Source organism: Catharus ustulatus, chromosome Z, assembly GCF_009819885.2.
Source record: "Catharus ustulatus isolate bCatUst1 chromosome Z, bCatUst1.pri.v2, whole genome shotgun sequence".
Taxonomy (NCBI): Eukaryota; Metazoa; Chordata; class Aves; order Passeriformes; family Turdidae; genus Catharus; species Catharus ustulatus.
Genome location: NC_046262.2, coordinates 46,789,302 through 46,811,128, shown reverse-complemented (window position 1 = coordinate 46,811,128; position 21,827 = coordinate 46,789,302). Strand labels below are relative to the sequence as shown.

General features: G+C 36.3%; 1 protein-coding gene across 5 annotated transcripts in view; it reads left to right on the top strand.

Annotated features, from left to right (window-relative positions):
* MCTP1 (multiple C2 and transmembrane domain containing 1) overlaps positions 1-21,827 on the top strand; it is a 238,027-nt gene that overhangs the window by 97,829 nt on the left and 118,371 nt on the right. For all 5 annotated transcript variants that reach the window (XM_033084913.2, XM_033084915.2, XM_033084917.2 and 2 more), the window contains 3 exons: positions 1,125-1,255; positions 12,578-12,764; positions 17,657-17,750. In XM_033084913.2, coding sequence (XP_032940804.1) covers positions 1,125-1,255; positions 12,578-12,764; positions 17,657-17,750 — 412 coding nt within the window. The remainder of the gene's footprint in view (positions 1-1,124; positions 1,256-12,577; positions 12,765-17,656; positions 17,751-21,827) is intronic.

Below are 21,827 nucleotides of genomic sequence, written 5' to 3'. Positions count from 1 at the left end.
TGGCGAGACAGGGCTCGCGGCTACCACTGTTCAGGGCAGCCACGGCTCACACCTCGGGGTTGCTGCAGTTTGGGGTGGCTTGGGACCGTCCACGACTCGGGACGGCCTGGCACTGCCCACCCCTTCTCTCCCTGTGCAGCTGCCGCTGGCTGGGGGCTGGGTGGTGCCTCTTACCCCCATGCGGCCGCTGGGGGCTGGGAGCAGGGGCTGGGCATCCCTCTTGGCCCGCACGGCCGCCACTGGCCAGGGGCTGGCCACTCCTGCTTCCCACTCGCGACTGGGCTCATGGCTCACCCTTTTTCTTTTTTCGCAGCGAGGAGCTGAGCCGCATACAATCAAGTAACGAATTACTGGCAGAGGCCCGTCCTTTTTTTTTTTTTGCAGCAAAGAGCTGAGCCATGTCTAACAAAGTAACGAATTACTGGCAGTTTGCAAACATTTTTCACAGACTGGCATAGGCTCTAAACGCAACCCCAGGTGCCCTCCCTGTGCTGCAGCCGGAGCCAGGGGCAGCTCCCTCCCTCCCCTTGTGGCTGCTGCCGGCCGTGGCCGCCCACTCCCAGCCCCCCTCACAAGTCGGCGCTCCCGCAGCACCACCCCCCCATTGTGGCTTGCACTTCTGGGTTTGTGAATTTTGCAACTTTGTACATCAGATAATGCGCACCGGACTATAAGGCGCCCTTCCGGGTTCAGGGGAAAATTTTAGTCAAAAGGGTGCGCCTTATAGTAGTGAAATTACTGTACTTACAATCACCATCAATATGTCATTGCAGGTACTTTGTTTACCTTTGGGGTCAGAAACATAACTTTATAGCTAACTATCGCTTCACAGAGGGCATAATTTTTCTAAAGAGAAATGGCTCAATTTCTAGGAAGAATCCTTTGTTCAGGAGGCTTTTGAAGATGACAGCTTGCAGGATTTTGGAGGTTACTGTTACATCCGAGAGGCATGAGAGAACTGGCTAGTAACCTTTCCTAATTACCATTTTTTAATTCTCACTGCTTGAGATATTGATACTGCAGACAGAAAAACCTTCTTGAATGGAGACTCATGATAAAATTTAGAATTTAGGAAAGTGTATGTCTAGGCAATGTAAATGATTTTCTTTTTGCTCTCCTTTTAGATTGTTCCAAAAACTTTGAATCCTCAGTGGAGGGAGCAGTTTGACTTTCATCTCTATGACGAACGAGGTGGAATTATTGATATTACTGTGTGGGACAAAGATGTTGGCAAAAAGGATGATTTCATGGGCAGGTTTGTGCAATTCTAACCTTCTTGGTCCATGGGGAGGAGAGAAGTCCATAAGAGAGGATGATTAAAATGACACTTACCATTGAAACAGTTTCTTTTGACCATTTGTTCTTGGTTACTTGTTTGTTTGGGGTTTTTTTGTTTTTGCTTTTAAGTTCAAGGAGGGTTTTCTGCTATGTTTCAGTACAATTTGATGCATTGGTGTAATTCTTTATATTGATGATGCAATATAGTTTTTATTGACCAGTAGGTGGCAGCTTTTACCAATTGATAGACTGAGGTTTTCAAAAATAAAAATTCCCTTTTTAGAGCAATTATAAGGTGCAAGGAGTTCCATGCAGCAACATCCAGCTTGGAGAAGAAAAAACTCTTGACCTGATGTGTAAGACTGAATTTATTTACCAGTCTTTTGGGTAAATGAAAATATAGTTAAATGACTACACGTATATTTTGGGACAAAGAATCATTCACCTAATTAATATTCAAGAAAAATGCATCTGTTCAAGAAATAACTTATATTTGTGTGCCTGTGCTCCAATTTATAAAATAGGAGGTGGCATTAACTGTTAGCTAATAGGGGAAAAAATGTCTTGTGCTTATAGCTACTACAAAGTAGGTGCTGTTTGGAAAGCTCAGATATTTGTTTACTTCGTATTTTCCTTGGTATCCATGCAGTCATCATAATAATGTTAATAATTGGTAATTTTTAATCCTATATATTTTGATTGTTTTTATTGGAGGTGGTTTCACTTTCACGTGTTATATAACTATCAACATTTTCATAGGACACTTAGTCCTATGTCAACATGTTATATAACTTGGGAAATTGTTGCGGTTTTCTTTTTCATTCTAATCTTATGAAAATCTGATGAGATTCAAAGTTTTCATGAGTGATTTTTCACAGCATCGTCATCCAAGAACCACTTGCTGAAACCTTGTTGCTCGTGATTTTTTTGACCGCCTCTGTTGGTGTGCATATAATCTGTCTTCAGTTTGTCCTTGCAGACACTCTCTCATTTCACCTTATCTCAAAAAAAAAATTCTTCTCCAAGGAGATTTCCATGAAAAACTGTCATTTGTCGAGCTCAATCTGAATATGAAAATAGGTCTTAATATTCCCCCTTCCTCATATTCTTTTCCAGTCACTGCAGATAAAAAATCACCAGCACCTGACAGCTCCACTTAATGCTGACCTCTCTTCCCCAGTTTCTCTTTTCAAGGCTGTTCCTAAAAACTGGAAATATTTTGGTGCACACAATACAGACTTACTCTGTGTGTGTGTTATGGTAAGTGAGTAGTAGTTTCTAAAAGCACAGCTGAGTCGTGCTCCATGACTAAGGCTCAATGGCTTTCAAGATACACATAATAAATTGAATATTTTGATTCAGGTTCCAGAAGAAGTGATAATGAGGCTGTGGGAGGGAAACAAAAGACTTCCTGTAGCATTCTATCATTGCTGAAGAATGGAGGGTAATCCATTTCATCTTGTTGCGATCTTCCTACTTGCTTGAATAATGTGCAAGCAGTAGATGTAATGTTATATAAGAATATTTCTATTAAATGCAAATGAAAACAACTGTTTCTTGAATATGTCCTGGCTGGCCAAAATATGTCTAGGGAGAATGCACACTAGATTGAAGAACTGACAAAACTGAGAAAATATTTCCAAGGTGGAAGGTAGAAGGGAAAAATTCTAGGAAAATGCCAGAGAAAACCCTTTTTTTCCTAGGCTAAGCTCAGTTACTTGCAGATTCTATTCCACACCAGAATACTGTAAACTCTCCCAGGAAATTAAGAACATAGGTTTTTGTGGGCTTTGTACATAGTATTGTCCTTGTTAGGCTGGAGCATAGTAAGGGAAGCTGAAAGCTGTGAATGTGACATGGTTGCAATTATGTGTGCTCAGATTGCAGGAGGTTGGGCTTGCAATCCATTTCTGAGGGCAGGAAAATACAGGAAAGATGTTCGAGAAGGCTGAGGACACAGAAGTGAGATTCTGGTTTTGGGGTGGTGAAGATGGAAGTGGAAGGGATGACTAGTAAGGTCCCCCTGTAAGAGGGAGGAAAACCTTCTTGTGCAAGGGAGGAAGGTGTTAAGAGGGTGGGTGACAGCATGGTATCCTAGTTCAGAAAATTGAAAGGAGATGTCTATCACAGAAGTAGCATACAGCTCTGTATTCATCTTCATGCCCAGGTAGGGGCATGGCAGTGTCTGAAATGAAATGCTGACTAGTTGATTTCCATTCTTAACTTGGAGCATTTTTTGTTTATAAAACACATTTGAATTTCACTTGTGTGCATTATCCATGAGAATTTAAAAGTTGTAGCACTTGGTGAACTTCCATCTCAGAATATTCTAAAAAACCTCAGACACTAGAACCAATTCAGTATTTATTTCCGTATTTCAAAAGCCTGGGGAAGGACCTCATGCAAGAGATTGGAGGAAAATATATTTCCGATCACGCGCTGATTTGTATGAGAAAACACTATTCTTGACTAGAACTGAGCTGCATTTTACAGGAGATAAATTCTTCCATCCTTCTGAATATAGATTTTTTTTAAAAAAAAAATAAATTAACATTTCAGGACCAAAAAAAGAAGTCTAGAAAGAAATGTATAGACTTGCATAAGTGGTATTATTTATTGCTTCATCTGATAAGTAGAAATATGTATTTGTATATATTTTTCAGTGTGAATGTGTTTAATATTCACCTGTTTTTGCTGTGAGCAAATAATTTATATTTTATATTGAGTCAATATGCTTCTGTGATTAAAAATGTACTGCAGTAAGTTTACGTAGGTAATACTAAGATCAAACTGAAGGTGATTTTAATCATCATGTAATTATTTAACTTTCTTATAATTTATGTTTTTGAAGGCAATTTTGACTGTCACCTTTATGGTAATCAGTTAATAAATCCTCATGACTGTTACACCTTTAATCATAGCACTAATCTGAACAAATGGGATGCTGACAGCTGCAATAAATTGCCAAAAATGAGTGCTGTCAGAGAACAAGTTGTTTCTGTGAACATAGAGAGTAAGTAAATCCCATGTAATGCAATTTTATTCAGCTGAAGTTATTTGCAATCCAATGCAATGCGATTCATGGCATTATTAATTGGTATGAAAAATGCACATTTTTCGTTAAAATGACATTGACTTTTGCTTTTATTTTGAGACAGGAGATTGCTGCTGGCTTCATCTATATCTATTTTCATAGGTATCTGTAGATGCTATTGTCTTTTTTCGCATTTGATGCAAATTAAGAAAAAAATACCTTGTATGTAGCAAATTCATTAAGGCTGTGTATTAATTTTATCCATAGGAAAGTGGTATTTCCCATAATCTCTTGCAATATTCACACAAATTCCCAAACTGATTTTGTGACCATCCATATACTGGATGTTATGAAATGCAAAAGTTAAAATACTGAAAATTACCTATTTTAGTTTATAATACCTAATACATGCTATAATGCTATACCTTGTCTGTTTAGGGGTTTTTTTGTGATAACACAACCATAGAGTGGTTTTTTGGTGTACATAAATACAAATTACATGTGATTATGATTCTCTGATTAATCTGAAATCATGGGAATATGTTATCAAATTTCTAAATTGAAGTGAGATTTTATTTTAAAAACACAAAACTATAAAGTATTCATGGTTTAGGATTTTTTCCCCCCTACTGACATTTTTGTAATTTTGCTGTGGAGGACTGAGCATTATCATAGAGAACTGAGTTGTATATGAGTACTCCAACATGTATGTAAAGCTGGGTGAAGGATATTAAATATGCTACTGCAAGTGTTTCTTCACAGATCTTTTTTCTAGAGATGCTGTGGAGACTGTGATTTATATTAAAATATTGACAACTTTCTGTTGCCCAAGAAGAAGCTTTTGAATAATATTTGTGAAGTTCATGTTAATGTTAAAATTGCCAAGTCTTGAACTTTTCTCAATTTTGCAAAACTGTAAATAAGATGGCTTCCTCTGGGAATGTAAAAAGTACTATATTATGCTGGTCTTTCAAAATTTTTTTGCATTGCAATTTCAAAATTTCTGCATGTGGAACTTTGGAAATACATATTATAATAAAATGTAAACCTAACCGTCAATATGCTGTTGTAATTTTGACTTGAATTGTGTGCACATGTGAGTTACAGCAATTCTGTGCAAACACAGAAGAGTACACAACCACTAGTCTGTGTGCATAATCATTTGTTGATTATACACGACTAAAGTTTAATTAATTGCAGATGCATTTCTTGATGCAAAACATAGATTATGCCTGCAGCATTAAAATGTAAAAATGGTGCTGCCAGATATGCCTTTGAAAAATCCTGTGATGTGCTGAGCCATCTCCATTTCTGATTGTTGTCAAAAGGAGACAGATATGATACTGCATCTCAAAATTTGGCCTTTAGGTATTCTATACCTTATTTATTCCTATTTCAGCACATCTTTACTAATGCAGGGGCACTTCTCTTCTGCTAGAAAGCCAAAAGAGTTTCAGTTTTTGCTTACAAATCTTTGGTAACTTTCTCTTACCAGATACTTTATTGTTTGCAGCTCTTACTGACAGTTGTTATTGTCATGCTCTGACATGAAATTGATAGCATTCTCCAACGTATGGTGAGATACAGAATGCTGCATGCAAGATGGGTTGTTTATGAATCCTTCTTCTGACCCTATGTCTTCTCACATATAGGAGTCTACTTCTTGAAGAGTGGCAAAATAAGAGGAAGGGAGATGGAAATATGGAATGGCCAGTTTAGACATGAGGAGCATGACAGTGTGTAGAAAACGATGAAGAGTGAAGATATGGTTTTGTGACAATTTATGAAAGGCACAAATTGGAGCTGTGTGAAAGCTCTTTCAAAATTTCTTAGGCCAGTTAGTGAGGAGAGAACTATATAGGGAGACATAATGTTTATCAAAGCAATAGACTGATTTAGCAGACGAAAGTGTTAATTTTGCTGCAGAGAAATTGCACTGGTGACAGCACTAACAGTCTGTAGTATGTGGTTGTGACATGAGGACAACCTAAGAAATATCACATCAGAAACCAATTGTAAGTAATTTCTACCTGTGCAATATCAAAAGTAAATCTGTAATTCTATAGTGAAGAACTATGCTTAGGAATAAGTTAATCTATCATTTCAAAATCCATCAGCAGGTTATTGTAGCATGGACTGTATTTCTTTGAGCAGGCAATAAACGGTAATGCTGTATTCGGGCATTGTGTGGTGACTGGTGAAATTGTATTTCATATTTCTGTTTATGTGACTGACTTACCCCAGGCTGCAGGGCTCTTTCCTGACTTCCATGTGTTGCTACATGGCAACTGACAGCACTGTTTTTCAAGTCCTGCTGAGTTCTCCTCTCCCAGCTGCCCAGGGATCCTCTCCAGCTTCCCTAGCTAAGCACCGCTCTTGTCCCTGGTCAATATCCTACTTTGCTGAGATACTGTCTCCTACCCCTTTGGGAGTTTTGCTGGTTTTCAATCTAACACCTCTATCAACCCTTACCACAAGCATCATGTGGAGTTCATAATTTAATTTCTTTCTCATTATCTTTACAGTTAAAAATGTCACACTCTGATTCTTCCAAGAAATTCACATTACTGCAATCAACACTTTGTTTCTGAGAAGTGTCATTTTCTGCTAGTGCTTTGTAAAATTTTCCCTCTCCTTTTGTTTCTTGATTTTACTGGAACATTTTAATCTGTTCATAAAGAATATGGAGTCTCACAAATTGTAGCAGTTCATGCCTTGCTGCTTCTGATGTGTGTCCAGCTCAGTTCTAATTGTGGAATCACACCGTTTCCTCTCCTTGGCATCCTTTGGAGCAGTATAGAACTGGATCACAGTGGAGTTAAAAATCTGTGTTCCTGAGCAAGTCATGATGGTAATTAAGTTGCCTGGTTTGTAGCCAAGTGGTGCTTTTCTGTCCCTATCACTTAGGATTGTGCCAGTTCCGCTTTTATGCTTTATTGTGTCATGTGAGAAAACGATCTCACTATCTGCTGTCTCTCACTTGCCTGGCCACCTGGCTTTTAAGAGGCCTTCTATGTCATGTCGCTACCTTTGTAATTCATTCATTAGCAAGAATATTTCACCAGGGTGCCAACACAGTCTTACATTCCAGGTTCTGTTAGAACTAAAGAGGGGAGGTGATTTTTACCTATTAGACATGCTGATAATAAAATACTACATATAGTTCTGCCTTCCACACTTTAAAAAGGATGCAGGAGAATTTCACTGCATCAGAAAAGTTACAAAAAGTCATTTGAGGGCTGTAGGAGATATGTTCCTAGGAAATGTATAGGGAGCTGAAGGTGTTTAGCATATCAAAAGGAAGATCAAGAGATACGATTATAGGGTATGAGTTCCTTCACTAGAAGAAAACATGAAACACTAAAGGGTTTTTCAACTGGTAAGGAAAGGCATAAAAAGAACCAAAGGCCAGATATATTCAAATTAAAAATAAATCTGAAAAGTATTTCTAAAATTTTGTGTGATTAACACACTTAACACAGTTCCAGACAAGTGGTAGATTCCCCTTGAACCTTCAAATCTTCCTCCATGGGAGCTGTACCCTGTTTTTCAGCAATTCATCTGTGATAACTTTGGCACACGAGCTTGATGCACTTTTGTGGTTTTTCTCTCTTCTGATCTCTCAAGACCTGAAAATTCAGCTACGCATGGTGTCTGATAGTGTTCACATGCTGAACTGATAGGTAGGATACATGCTCCTGCACCTCTTTCCAAAAGGCTAGCCAGCCAGATAAATTGTTCCAGTGCTCCTGCCCACCACTTGTGCTGAAACCAGTATACACTGAAGGGAACATGCAGCATGGAAGATACAGAAAAACTCCCAATGCTCTAAAAACTACAGTTACTGGCAATGTGACTTATAGACATGCTTGGAAATCTGTCTATGGAGTTAGTGGCAATTTTTTGTCGGTAGTTCTTCAGGCTGATTTCATTACAGGTGGAAAACATCTTCGCCTTTACCAGCAGCTTGTAAATAATAATCCCTTGAGAAACAGTATTGTACAAATTTAATATTTCCTCGTTTTCAGTGTGACAGTTGCTGATCATATGCAGCTTATGGTCTTCTCAAAATGGTTGTAATTTTTCGTGACCCACAATTTGAGAAAACAAGACAAAAATTTCTCATACATTCTGCACTACTTTCTGGTAACATGCAAGTTTGCCTTGATCCTCACAGCACCTTTGTCCTCCATGGAGACACACTTGTAGGATACAAATGTCCTTTTTAGAGAACATCTTAACTGATATAAAAGTCAGCATTGCTAAAGCTTTAAAGCTTGGAATACTTGAATACAATTTCAGTAAAATAAAATGAGATATTGTCAGCTTGAGTTTTCTAAAGATTTTTATGTTTGGAAAACTGATATTTTCCAAACAGAGGCTTATTTTTGTAGCTTCAGTCCTTCTAAGGAAATTTAGTACAAAAAGGAGTTTTGCAGTTTTCTTGTTGGATTCTGTCAAAATTATTCTAGGATGAGATTAATGTTTAGGTAATACCTTAATAAAACCAGATTTCCTTGACTTTTCTTGGTCCCATACAAAGATATAGCCAGGACAGAGGAGAATTAACAAAAAAAATTTTTTTTTTTAGGCTAATTTGGCATAAGATTGAACTAACTTGATTTTTTATCATGGGAAAAATCGGCTACTAATGGGAAAAAATTGCAATTTTTCTTACAGTGTCTATAGATTGGAAAATCTTACAATTTACTTTACTGAAGTACATGTGCTGTAAATATATTCCATTTGTGCTGGGAGCTCCTAGAACCTCGGCACTTTCAGGTTAAGCATATGTAAACTGCATCTCCTGCAAGGCCAGGGCAGAGCACCCGGCTTGCTGTGAGAAATCTGCTTTCAGCTGACCATGTGTGCATAAAGATGCTCTTAACCTGGATTCTGTGAAGTACAAAGGTGACAGTCCTTAATGGAATAACGCTATATTTTTATCAAATTTTCTGAGGTCCTTGAGAGAATAATTTTCCTTTAAAATGGTTAAGGCTTTTACTGGAAAAGAATTTCCAGATCACTTCCTGCCTTTGTATTATTTTAGGAAGTAACAAGCTGGCTATAGCCTGTTCATAAACATTTATCAAGCAGGTGATAGATAGGTATTTCTCAGGTAATCTGTTCTAGATAGGATGCTGTTAGGAATATTTCATTGATGTAGGAAATGTGCACAGGTAAAATCAAATTGTCAGTTGCTTCTTTTAGTCAAAATAAAAGAAATGGACTACTCATGTAGTTAAAGTATTGTAGCTTCAAGAATATAGGAATTGGATCTAGTAGTCCTGATGTAGACCTTGTAATTTTACACTCATAGCTTTTTTTTCTGATGGATATATGTGGGATAGCTTTTGTTGCCTATTTTTGAGTAAGGGGTGGATTATTTCTGCATTACTAGTCTATAATTACTAGTCTATCTAGCCATTACTATCATAATGGTTTTCTGATTATTTTACTGATTTTAAGAGAGTTTAGACTGGTTCTTTAAATGTTTATTGGTTGAAGGCTCAATATTGTTGCTGAGTCCTATTTTTGAGGGGCATCATTTTGAAATAAATTATTGAAGAATATTTAATACCAAGGGTATTTTAACCTACTAATCAAGCTTTGAATGTTTGATTACAATATTTGTTGTCTTAAGCAGGGCTTTGAATTTCTCATTGTATCCTAAATAAGAATTTGACCATTTGTGTACATGTATGAAGCTTGTATTGACTATGAACCTTCACTGATAGCAACAGCTTTACTTTTCCTCAATATTGCAAATTTAATTTCTCACTCCCTATCATACAAACAGTTCAAAATAGTAGAAAAGCATGAAGCTCAGAGTGTCTACATGAGTTAGATATTACTTTTTGCTTTGAGGTACAGTAATTTCACGATTATAAGCCGCACCTGATTATAAGCCGCGCTTCTGGATGTCAGCAACTTTTTGTTCTTTGTCCATATATAAAACCGCACCAGATTATAAGGTGCACATTACAATACAGAGTGTGGTAGAAGGTATCTATTCTATCAGCATCTGTTCAGGGTGGAGACAGTGATCCTTATCTCCATGGGAGATATTCTGCTAATGGGCCATCTGTTGAAACCAGGCAAGGCATTGTTCTTTATCTTTTCACAACCCATCCTTCCTCCAGCGAGTCATTTTCTGCTAATGGCCCATTGAGTCCCACTGTGGGACTGATAAAATTACTGCATCCCATCGGAAGTTGCTCCAGCCAGGGAGAAGAGCCCAACGTTTCTTATCAAGATGAAAACAGAGGTTTTGGGACACTAAGGGAGTCCCTTTCTCCATTGGACTCCAGAGGAAAACCGGATTTCTCCATATTGCCGCTGGACTTCTAGAGGGAAACTGCACCTTGTACAGGAGCACTGCTCCAACTGAATCACATCTGTCACTGCAGGAGAACTGCAACCACCATTTAATGGGACTGCTACCAACACCCTGCCTGATGGGGTGTCAGGTTGTACTCTGACTTTGTCAGGGTTTGGAGTTTGTTTCTTTGTAGTACTGTATTTCTATTTTAATTTCCCTAGTAAAGAACTGTTATTCTTAATTCCCATGTTTTTGCCTGAAAGCCCCTTGATTTTAAAATTATAATAATTTGGAAGAAGGAGGTTTACATTCTCCATTTCAAAGAGAAGCTCCTGCCTTTCTCAGCAGACACCTGTCCTCCAAATTAAAACAGCAACTTTTTGTTCTTTGTCCATATATAAACCGCACATGATTATAAGTCACACTTCTGGGTTCGGACCAAAATTTTAGTCAAAATGGTGCGGCTTATTATCGTGAAATTACAGTAATTGAACCTTGTTGTATGAGCTTTGCACTAGTTAAGTGAACTGCACAACTGACAGTAAATGTCTTAAGAAAAACAAAAGACAGTTTTCCTGTAGTGAATCTTGTCTGCTTGTGATAGCACAATGCACATTTTCCAAGGCTGCATTTATTTTCACAATTGGCTATTTCCTCTCTCTAAATGGCTATATTTTCATGTCTGCCACCTTTTTCTCAATTTATTGGCCCTGCAGTGACCACATTGTCTTTATCTTCAAATGAATTGACGTTTTATAAAAAGAGTTTACTGGAGTTTTCTAGATGTTTAGTTATTGGATTAGTGGCATATACTACATATTCTTCTCACATTAAATAACCCTTGTTGAAACTAGAGTATACAGTGGCTAATCAATATATAGAATATAATATTTTGTTTTATTTCAGTATTATTGGTGTTCTTATTTAGAGTAAAAGGTTGGCAAAACTAATTTTGAGATGCTATAAGTATTTAGAATAGTGCTTTTTCACAGAAATTCCTGTCCAATTCAAGCTGGCATTATATTTGACACAGACATTGAATTTCTATACATGCTCAGAGTTGCAATCTAGTAGAGTTGAACATTGTACAAATCAAAGTACTAAAACATCTAAGCTGTGCACAAACTAGTCAACACTAAGATACTATAACGAAGATTATAGTCAACTCTTGGGTAGCAGAGATACTCTTTTTCCGTCTATGCTTTGTCTTATGTTTCTAAAGATGTTGCAAAGCTGTTTCTGCTGTCTGGCACATATGGAATCATTCTTCCTTACTTCAGTATATGGTGCAGCCAGAGTTATTTAGAAGGGGATCAAACAGGGAAAATTTGCCACTCTGCTCACACTCTGCACAGTTATACATAGTCTCTGCGCATTACAGCCTGAGACATTTTATTATATAGCGGGCTGTGGCATCAGATTTTACCCTGGGTGCCAGCGTGAGGATTTGACACAAACTCACAGCTTACTGTATGAGCACTGAACCTTTCAAGAGTTTTCTATGCTTAGTCATCTTTAGGCCATCACAATTAAGTCCATGTAGAATTTTATTTTTTAAGGAAGAGTTTTTACTGTTGTCAGGTGAAAAATATTCACGTGAAAATTTATGTTTTGTATCCATACAAGAGGTGTAATTAAAAGTAAAATTTGCATCTGAGCTGGACTTTAAAAAATTTTCTTTGACTGTATTTAAATAAGAAATATTAGGTAATCTTGTCTCTAGTGTCTTTAGATTCTTATTAATATAATTTCAAAACTGTTTGTGAAGCTCTGAAAAAATAGTGGCATGGGTTAAAGCAGAAGAGAAATCAAGAATTTTTTTCAGAAACTAGGCAGGAGTTTCTGCTTGTTTGGGTTTTTTGTCCATTTGAATGCAAGTGAGCCAATGTGCTCTTGTTTGATGTGAGAAAAAACACATGCTGATGTAGAATGTGTGTTTCTAGGTGCCAGATTGACCTGTCGACCCTGAGTAAAGAGCAAACCCACAAGATGAAGATGCCGCTAGAGGAGGGAGAGGGATACCTAGTGTTGCTGGTCACTCTCACAGCCTCAGCATCAGTTACCATCTCTGACCTCTCCATCAACTCCCTGGAGGACCAGAAGGAGCGAGAGGAGATACTGAAGAGATATGTATGAAGTTCTCATTCGTCCTTTGTCAGTAAAATATTGGCATATATGAAAAATAAATATAATGAGGGGGGAAATCTAAATATATCACTTCTATTCTAATCACACCTAGCCAGTGACAATAATTTAGTTATTAATATACAAATGCTTACAGCCGGAACAGGTAACATCAAGAAGGCTACAATACAACAAGGCTTCATACAATAAGGGTTTTTTAAAAATTGTGTTTTAATTGTTTGCTAGGGTTTTGCGTAATGAAGGTAATTTTATTGCCTTGCAGATAATTTTTGCCAATCACAAAGTGACTAAGGGATCATTCAGCAACTCAACAATGTTTTTGCCAGATAATTTCAGGTGCTAATGGTTTTCAGCTTTTTTTGGATCATCTGTTAAAAGCAAGAAAACTTATTTTTTATCTTTGCATTAGAGACTGAAGCACATCAAAATAACTGTTTCCAACAATGTTTCCATTTTAAAATATTCTGAAGTAGATGATTTTAATTTCCCAGCGTCCTCACATTACACAGAATCTTTGTAGTTTTATCAAAGCAACAGAGAGGGGAGCTCTTACTCCATTTGCTAACACTTAAATCACTGAAAGTAACTGTCTCACTACACATGAAGAAAGAAAGAAAAAAATACTATTTCCACTTGCAATTACAAAGCTTTTATTGTACAATGCCAGGTGTTTAGAAGGGCTTCTCTAGACAGCCATTAAACCAAGCTCTGACTATCAAAGAGGCTGCTAAATTTATTTTTAAGATTTTAAAATATTCCTATTCCATGACAGACATCCTTTCAATAACTGAATTTAATAAAGATGTACCTTATCAGGCTGTGCAGATAACATGAAGTCCTAGTACTAATGCTGTACAATATTCTTCAAGCAGATTAGCAGGATGTGTGCTTCAGCAAATTTATTCTGTCTATCTCCACTGAATCAGCTGTCTACTAATGCTTGTACAACCCATACACCAATAGTGTTATCATAAACACAATTTAATGGAGGTGACTTAGTGAGGCTAAATATAATATTCCAAAATGAATGGTAGGGTAAGGTTTTGTCCACCATCTCTAAAAAATAATTATAATTAAAAGAGTTACTGCACATTTTGGAATCCACCAAGACAACCTGTGGTTGTTAAAATAGATGTCTATAAGTAGAATAATTTTTTTTGATGGATATGTTTTTGAGGTGCCATAGTTCCTGCTACCAACAGCAACAGTAACATATTTCTGTGGCTTATTCTGTGTGATGATATGGCAGACAAGTGATACTGATGGCTTTGATTATTTCAGTAGCAGTACAGAAATATGTTACAACTGTACTGTTAATAATTTTTCCTAAATCCTCAATTTTTTGTCCCCAGTGCAAAGCATAATTACATGGCATAAGATTGATCTGGTTTATTCCTGCTTCTTGCAAATACAAGGATATGTGTCTGTTTATATATTTACATCGGTGTATGCATTTGAAAACATTCATATTTTAGGAAGATATTAATATAGTAGATGTAAGAATTTCTCATTATGTGCTTCTGGAAATTGTGGCATTCACATACTTTTTTGGTAAATCCTAATTTTTATTAAAATTACCAGCAGAAGAAAGACGTTACCAGGATTAACTTAATTCACGTAGTTTATGTTCACTGATGTTCGATTGGACTTTGGCATTCATATCTGCGTTTCAGAACTAATACAAAGACAACATGTGCAATTAGCAAGATGTAGAGTTCCCTGTTAAGTGGCTGTATTTTTGGGTTTATTTCCTCTTAAAAAAATCTAGCTTCCATATGAGAAATGTATTTTGTGCGCTTTCTGCTGCCAAAAACAGTTAATGAGCTGACCTTGCCTTCAGATCAAATAGCCTTAGAAAATGACTCTATTACTGTCACTTAACCATTTGTAGCTGAACATCAGAGCCTTACAAATTAAACAGGCATTACTGTTTGAACCATTATTTTACCACAATTGTCTGAAAAGATTAATTCCTTTTGGGGTGAGGAGGGGGGCACATTAATGGTACAGACCAAGAGAGATTGTATGACCTTTTCAGAACTGGTGTGCTGAACTCATGGTCCCCCTTGTCACAGTTTAAAAACCAGAGGAGCTAGTTTAGAGAAGTTGTTAGCGTTCCGTTTTTATTATGACATTTCACAGTCATCCGATTTAATGTCCCTTGACCAGATTGTCCACTGTGAGATGATGGGCTTGAAATGTTATTTAGAGCATTGATAAAAGGTGAGCAGTTCTAAGATGACAGCAAGTCATAAGGCTGGTGGTGTGACATTAATTTTCTCCATAACAGAGATGGAATAAGACGTCATGGTGACAAGCTGTCAATCAGTACTAGCCCCTCAGTGTATCTCAATGCCATGGGATGGGGTATTGCTTCTCCCATAATAGAACTGAACTGAGATGCTCTTCCTGACAGCTGCTGCAGCCATACAGAAAATATATTATACAGCCTTTCATTAAAAAAAAAAAAGACTCATCTCCAGAGCATTTCAATCTTTTCCCATCTATTGAGGGCTGAAAAGATTCCCAGCAAATCACAGATTCCTCTGCTATGGAAATTCTGGGCTTCAGAAACCATATGGATTTTTGATACCTTCAGCAATAATCATAAATAAGAAGGCAGAATATCATCTGATAAATCATTACTTAAAGTTATGTATTTGAAGCAATGTGTTAAAGTAATTTGCTTCTCCAGGAGCCTCTGTCGTGGCATTGTATTCATTTTTATCGGTCTTCCCAGTCAGTATGTGCAGTAAATTAATCTAAGCCAGCTACTTTCTGGAAATAAAAGTTCAAAAATTCTGTGGGATTCTAGCAAAGGTGGCAAAGCAAAATGCAGTATTGGCACCCTTTGAAGAGTGAGCTAACCAAGATGAAATTTGGAAAGAGGGGACTATATGGCATCCTAGGAAACGGGTGCTGTTGCTTGTCTTGCTTTGGTTTTTGTTTTGGTGTTTTTTTTTTTTTTTAAATTTGTTTTTTTTTTTATTTCTACAGCTTGGTGTTGTTGGGAAACATGTATAGAATGTAGAAACCTTTTTGTCATTTTCATCATGTGTATGACAGTTGAATTATCTCTATTCTGGTACCAGTTCTGATAAGAATCTTCCAAACCCTGATCATCATTGTAATCAATGAGGGGTGCCAAGACCCTTTTGAATTATACCAGTGCTATTTTTAATACCATCTTTGCTACCCTCAGCTTGTAAGTGCATAAACGAGGTTGAGTATGTGCTGATTGAAGTTGACCATCAGTATTTAGAAGTCATATTTATGATGATTATCTTACTAAAATTGGTAAAAATTTATTCGCTGTTACCCCCTTGTAACATGATACATGTATAAAACATATGGGCTACTACATTTAATTGGATTTTTAAGTTCAACGTAGCATCATCAAATCTTCACTGTAAACAGTAAATGGTCAGCTGGGTTTGTGGAATTAGTAGTAGTATGACTTAACTGTTAGAATTCTTATTAAGAGAAAGATAGAGATACATATTATATGTCTAACATTTTAATGGATAGATTTCATGTGCAAAAGCATACTGTTTTAGCAAGCTGATATTTAATATTTCATTGAAGTAGCATCTGTGATTTTTAGTTTCATCTTCCATAAAAGTATATTTAAATTTTTCTTTTGTAGTAAATTAAGGAATTGTTGATGTGATGTTTTTCTGATGCTTGTTTTCTGTAGAAATCTGGATATTGTAATAGGTAGTAGAAAAAGTTTCACCACATTACAATTTTAGAGAAGACAATAAGCATTAAATAATTTGTCAGATTTTAAAATATTTTGAAATAAAGGTATGAGCTAGCATTTATGAACAAAATTTGCAAAACCAGCTAAAAATGTGGCCACATGTATAGATCTGCCAATCCAATTTTAGTTTATTCTTTCAGAGTTCCTCCCCTAGGTTATCTAAGAACTGAACAATAAAGTCAGGCTAGTTATTAATTGATTCCAGTTTCAAAGTTGCATTCAATATTTTATCATTGAAAACTCTGCAAATTTTAAATAATACCAAAAACTAGAGTATGAGAAATATAGTATGTCAAACCTAATTAGTGCAATACTCCCAGTTTGTTAGTTTTAGATGCTTGAAAAAAGAGCAGCAGTGGAATAATGGCTTTTAATAAGCTTTTCAAATCTGTGTTGGATGAACAAATGCAAGTGTTAATATAGTGAACTCTTTTTTCTTTCTCTTCTCAATACATGTAGATATTGAAGAAATTTATCTTAAAAAAAATGTAATGATTTTAAGAGCTTTCTACCATAGAATTTGAAACATATTTTAATTCTTTTTTCATCTTTTCTGCATGTGATTATTATGAAAGTTATTAAGTAGTTGTTATCCTCTTTTGATTGCTTTTGTTGATGTTTTTCACAAGTTTATACAGGTGTATATGGTAAGCTTGCATGCAATAGTAAACTTCGTAAATCTATATGGGCTCCAGGTCACTGCTCAAGATAATATTGGAGTCATCTGAGAGAAAATATGAACATAGATCTTGCAAAATATTTCAGGGAGATAAGTTGATTCATTGTTTTGCTAATTTCTTAATATACTGTTATAATTTTAAATTTTGAAGTACCATTATTCCCACAGTATTAGGGGATTAATTCACTAGAATTAGTGTTACATTTAATCAATCAGATTCTAGCTTTTTCTTTGTAATTTTCATTGATAATTTAAAGTTGCAAAATATAGGAAGAAGTGCAAACAAATGCACATTTTTCAGCAAATAATATTTAAAAGTCTGAATATGTAGGCAGAATTGCAGAACTTACTCCAGGCTAGGCAGAAGAGTATTAATATTGGTTTTGGTTTGTCTCTTTTGCAATCCAGAATTCTTTTTCTTTTGTTATTTTTTAGAGTCCAATGATGATGTTCCATAACATCAGTGATGTGGGATTTCTTCAGGTGAAGGTCATCAGGGCAGAAGCATTGATGGCAGCTGATGTCACAGGCAAGGATTCATTTAGTTTCTGTGACACTGAACACTATAATAAGAGTTGGTGTTTTTAGAACTGGGGACAAAAATGTTTAAAACAAAAGTTCATATACAGGTCATGTTCTGTTTGTGCACTTTCACCTTCTGCTAATTAATGAAAAAATCTAAACACAAATGAAAATTCTGTAAGCAAGGCAGCAAGTCATTCTAGTGCTAGCAGAGCCCTGTAGGTTATTTCTGATAAAGGTGAAATATACATTTTTCTCCATCAGACATCCTATAAAAATTGCGTAGAAGAAACTTCTTTTATTTTAGTAGATGAAGCTGTACAAAATTATCAACATTAAATTCCAGGGGAAAAAGCAAATAAAAGGTTCCAGACTTAGATACTACTTTAAAGTTGTTGTCAAGAGAACCACTTGATGTCTGTCAGATATTTAGCAAGGCTGCTGTTGGTTTCAGACATTTCAACTGAATGAAGTTTGCTGCAGCTACTGCTTATCTTTATAAGATAAGGGAAATAAGATTTTTTTAAGATTTTACTTTTTATGTTATAAGTTGAATGATTAATTTGACATGTTGCTTTGCAAAATAAAGAAAACGGTTTTTTTACTGACATACTGACCATATTTCTCCAGAAGTGTCCAAGTTATCTCCTCTAAGTACAATCACCTTCATACTGCATGAGTTGAATGGAGCAAAATGAGCTGCATCTGTGTCATAAAATAGCCATCTCTGCTTTAAAATACTGATGAAAATTCTAAAAATTGTGAAGAAAGTAGAAGGAAACTGGAATAAATGTCATGTTGAAGGAGTAGATATAGGTATATAGCAACTTACTCCATTTTTAGCAGTATTTTGCTAATTAACATGAGTACCAATATTTCAGGCAAAGTAATAGTGCAAACATTTTATTACTGAAACTGATGATTTAGTTTGTGGCACACAAAATAACAGATTCTATTTTCGGTGAGGTTGTAGAAATGCTTTTAAAGATCCCTCCATCTGGTTTGACGTTATAATCCAATGTTGCCTGAACAGAGAGAGAGATTAAGTTATTCAGGGGAAAATGGGATAATTCAGTCCCTGACCTCATTCAGTCTTTGACTTTTCCAAATCAACATGTTATTTGTACTGGTTGAACAATTTTTTGGAAAAATATTTGATTCAATTAAAGATGTATAGAGCTACCAAAATTTTCAGTCATTATATTCAGGATGACAGACAGAAAGATGGGGAAGAACACTCAGTATCTTCCCTTGTTAATAAGAAAAAGTATTTATACAGCAAATATATTTTGTAAGATGTGACAGAAACCTTGTATATTCTGGACAAAAGTAGCCAGGTATTTTGAAAACAGGATGAAGTGGTTTTATTATATGCTGTTGTAGCTATTTTTAGTAACTTGTAGTTATCTACAGATCATTAATTTAAAATTAAACTTAGAATAGTAATAATTAGAAATAAAGTGGGTGTTCGGTGATTGTCAATAAATCATGTTTGCAAAAATTGTGTAAAATCTTGACCCACCTTTGTTCAACTGGGTAATTAGTGTGGAGAGTGCTGTCATCAGTGGTATTGCTTTCACCACTAATTTCTTTTATGAGTAAAAGCTAAGGACTAGTTTGCTCATCTCACTGTATTGTGTTTTCAGTTTATCTTTTGCCCCTGAGTCTGAAAAGTAGCGAGAACAACTGTATATTTTCTGTGTGTTTTACTGTGCTTCCTGTCTGCTAAACATATCCCATTTCACTTCCACAAATCTTTCCATGTTAAGTAATGAATCAAAATTTATTAGTTTAAGCTGAGTAATTTTTTTTAAATCTTTACTATTCCAACATTAAACATAAACACAGAGGAGAAAAGATTTCTTTTCTTCTAAGTAGTCATCAATCCTACTACCACTGCAAGGATTTTTCTCCCCCTTTTAAAATGCGAATTTTTTCTTTGTGCAATACAGCATTGTAATACTGTACCAACTCTGTGAGAATAAAGAGCAGTTGAGACTCCTGTTAAATGGATGAGTAAAAAGCACAAATTACTTTTTAATGAAACCTTCAATTCTACTCCTTTCCTCAGAAAGCTCATAGCCTCCCTCAGCAGAATGCTACTACAGTAGGTCACTTTATTTAAGCCCCTAATGAACTGTTGATAGCCAAAGGCAGTTATTTTTCTCCGCTTTCAATAACCTAAAGTTAGACAGTGTCCTTCAAATCCTTAAGGTTAGTAAAGATTTTTTTTTTTTTAAAAAGAGTGATTAAGCCTGGTGGCTCAGGTCTCAGCTTACATGGACAGGCAATGAATAATGTGCCAGGATGAGCTGAAATTCTGGTTAGGTTGAAGGCAGGGGAGCAAGTAGACATTACCAGTTTTGAAATGCTGTGTTACTGGAACACATCACAACTGGATATTAAAAACACTCTAGAAAAGTAGAGTCAGGTTTCTCACTCAACCTACTTGCCAGGCGATACACTAGAGGAAGAACCATTGAGGGGCTGAGAGACTCCCCAGTAGTGCTTGAAAGCTTAATTTGGTTTTTGGGAGATCTGAAAAATAGGGAATCTTTCAGGATCAGGGCCTTTGGGAAAATTATTAGGTCTCTGAGGTTGTTTCTCCCGGAAAAACAGTGTAGATTTATGATCAATACGCAATTTTAGGGATTTCACCAATGCAAATTATGTTCTGTTGGAAATTGTGGTCACAGCAAATACAACTTTCTGGAAATTATATAATATTTAGTATAAATTCTTTGAAAGTGTAATCTAATGAATGGGAAGATATTGAGAATGAAGTTTAGTTTTTCCTTCTCTATCTGAGAAAAAACTTTGAATTTAATTGTGTTTTAGCTATTTAGTGCATGGCTTTTTTCTCCCTAAATCCTGAGCCAGAAAGAGTTATATTCCTGTTTCCCTAAATCTTTGCTTGCTCATGATATCTCTAGCAGACTTTCTCAAGGATTTTGCTGCTTGTAGAACCCTGGCAGGATAGTGCTATGCCTACAGTGACATCCTTTGATATGAAGTGATTTTCTGGTGGTACAGTAAAACCTACAGTACAATGGACTCATCATGACAGTTTGCTTCTGACATTATGCATATGGGTTTAACCTAACCCATATAAATTACAGGTAGTACAGCAATAAGCCCTTCATGGTGACATAGTTTAAGGTTAGGAAATAGTCAGATATATCTGTTCCTTCTGCAATGTAGTCAGGTATATGCTGGTGTTGTGGAAGGCTGTGGATTTTGCAAGGCAGTTTCTGCATCTCTTTTACTGGGGCAGATGCATGACTCCTTTTCCTTGTGCCATGAAACAAAATTCAAAATCTCTGTAGTAGTCTGAGTGGGAAAAGATCTGCCACAGGTTTGATTGATTTCAGCAAAAGTGCTGTGCTTTTAAGGAATAATAGTTAGCAACCCAGATTCATTAGCAGACCAGAACTCAAGCTCTATAAGATGGCCTGACTAGAAAGCAGCTTGTTTTGTAGTCTTTGGGCTTTAATTAAGATGTGTTCAATTCTAGCCCCCTGGCTCCCTTCTCCCGCTGCCCCCACCCCTCTTGCTGTGTCACAGACCAGCGATCAGACGGTTTCAGATGGTCCAGCCCATGACTTTGACCTTCTGCGAGGTCTTGTGTTCCCTGGGGAACCGTTCAGTTCATGAGGTCTGATTTCACACTTCCAGGATGCCTTGGCTCTCATAACAATGACAGGGAGACAAAGCCCTTTAGAGTGGGCCGCATAGGGACTTGTTTAAATTGGAAACTAGAGAGGAGTCAAGGAACAAGGTTACAGGCTACAGAATAGTGCTTTTAATAAAGAGCTCACAACTCTGGTTCAGCTCAAAGAGGGCTACCTCTGTACAATTAATTGAGACATTTATCTGGAGCATCTTAGGCCTCCACTTTCTCACAGAATTACATGATAAATATCAGCTAAGAGGCAAATGAAATGTGCATGAAATGAATTTTTAACACTTTGATTACTGTGTCTTCAGTCTTCATTAAAAGTAAATTTATTTGTATTTCTGTCCTCATTATTAATCAATTGTCTGTATTTTTTCTGAGTAGTATGATTTCAGAACCTTATATATC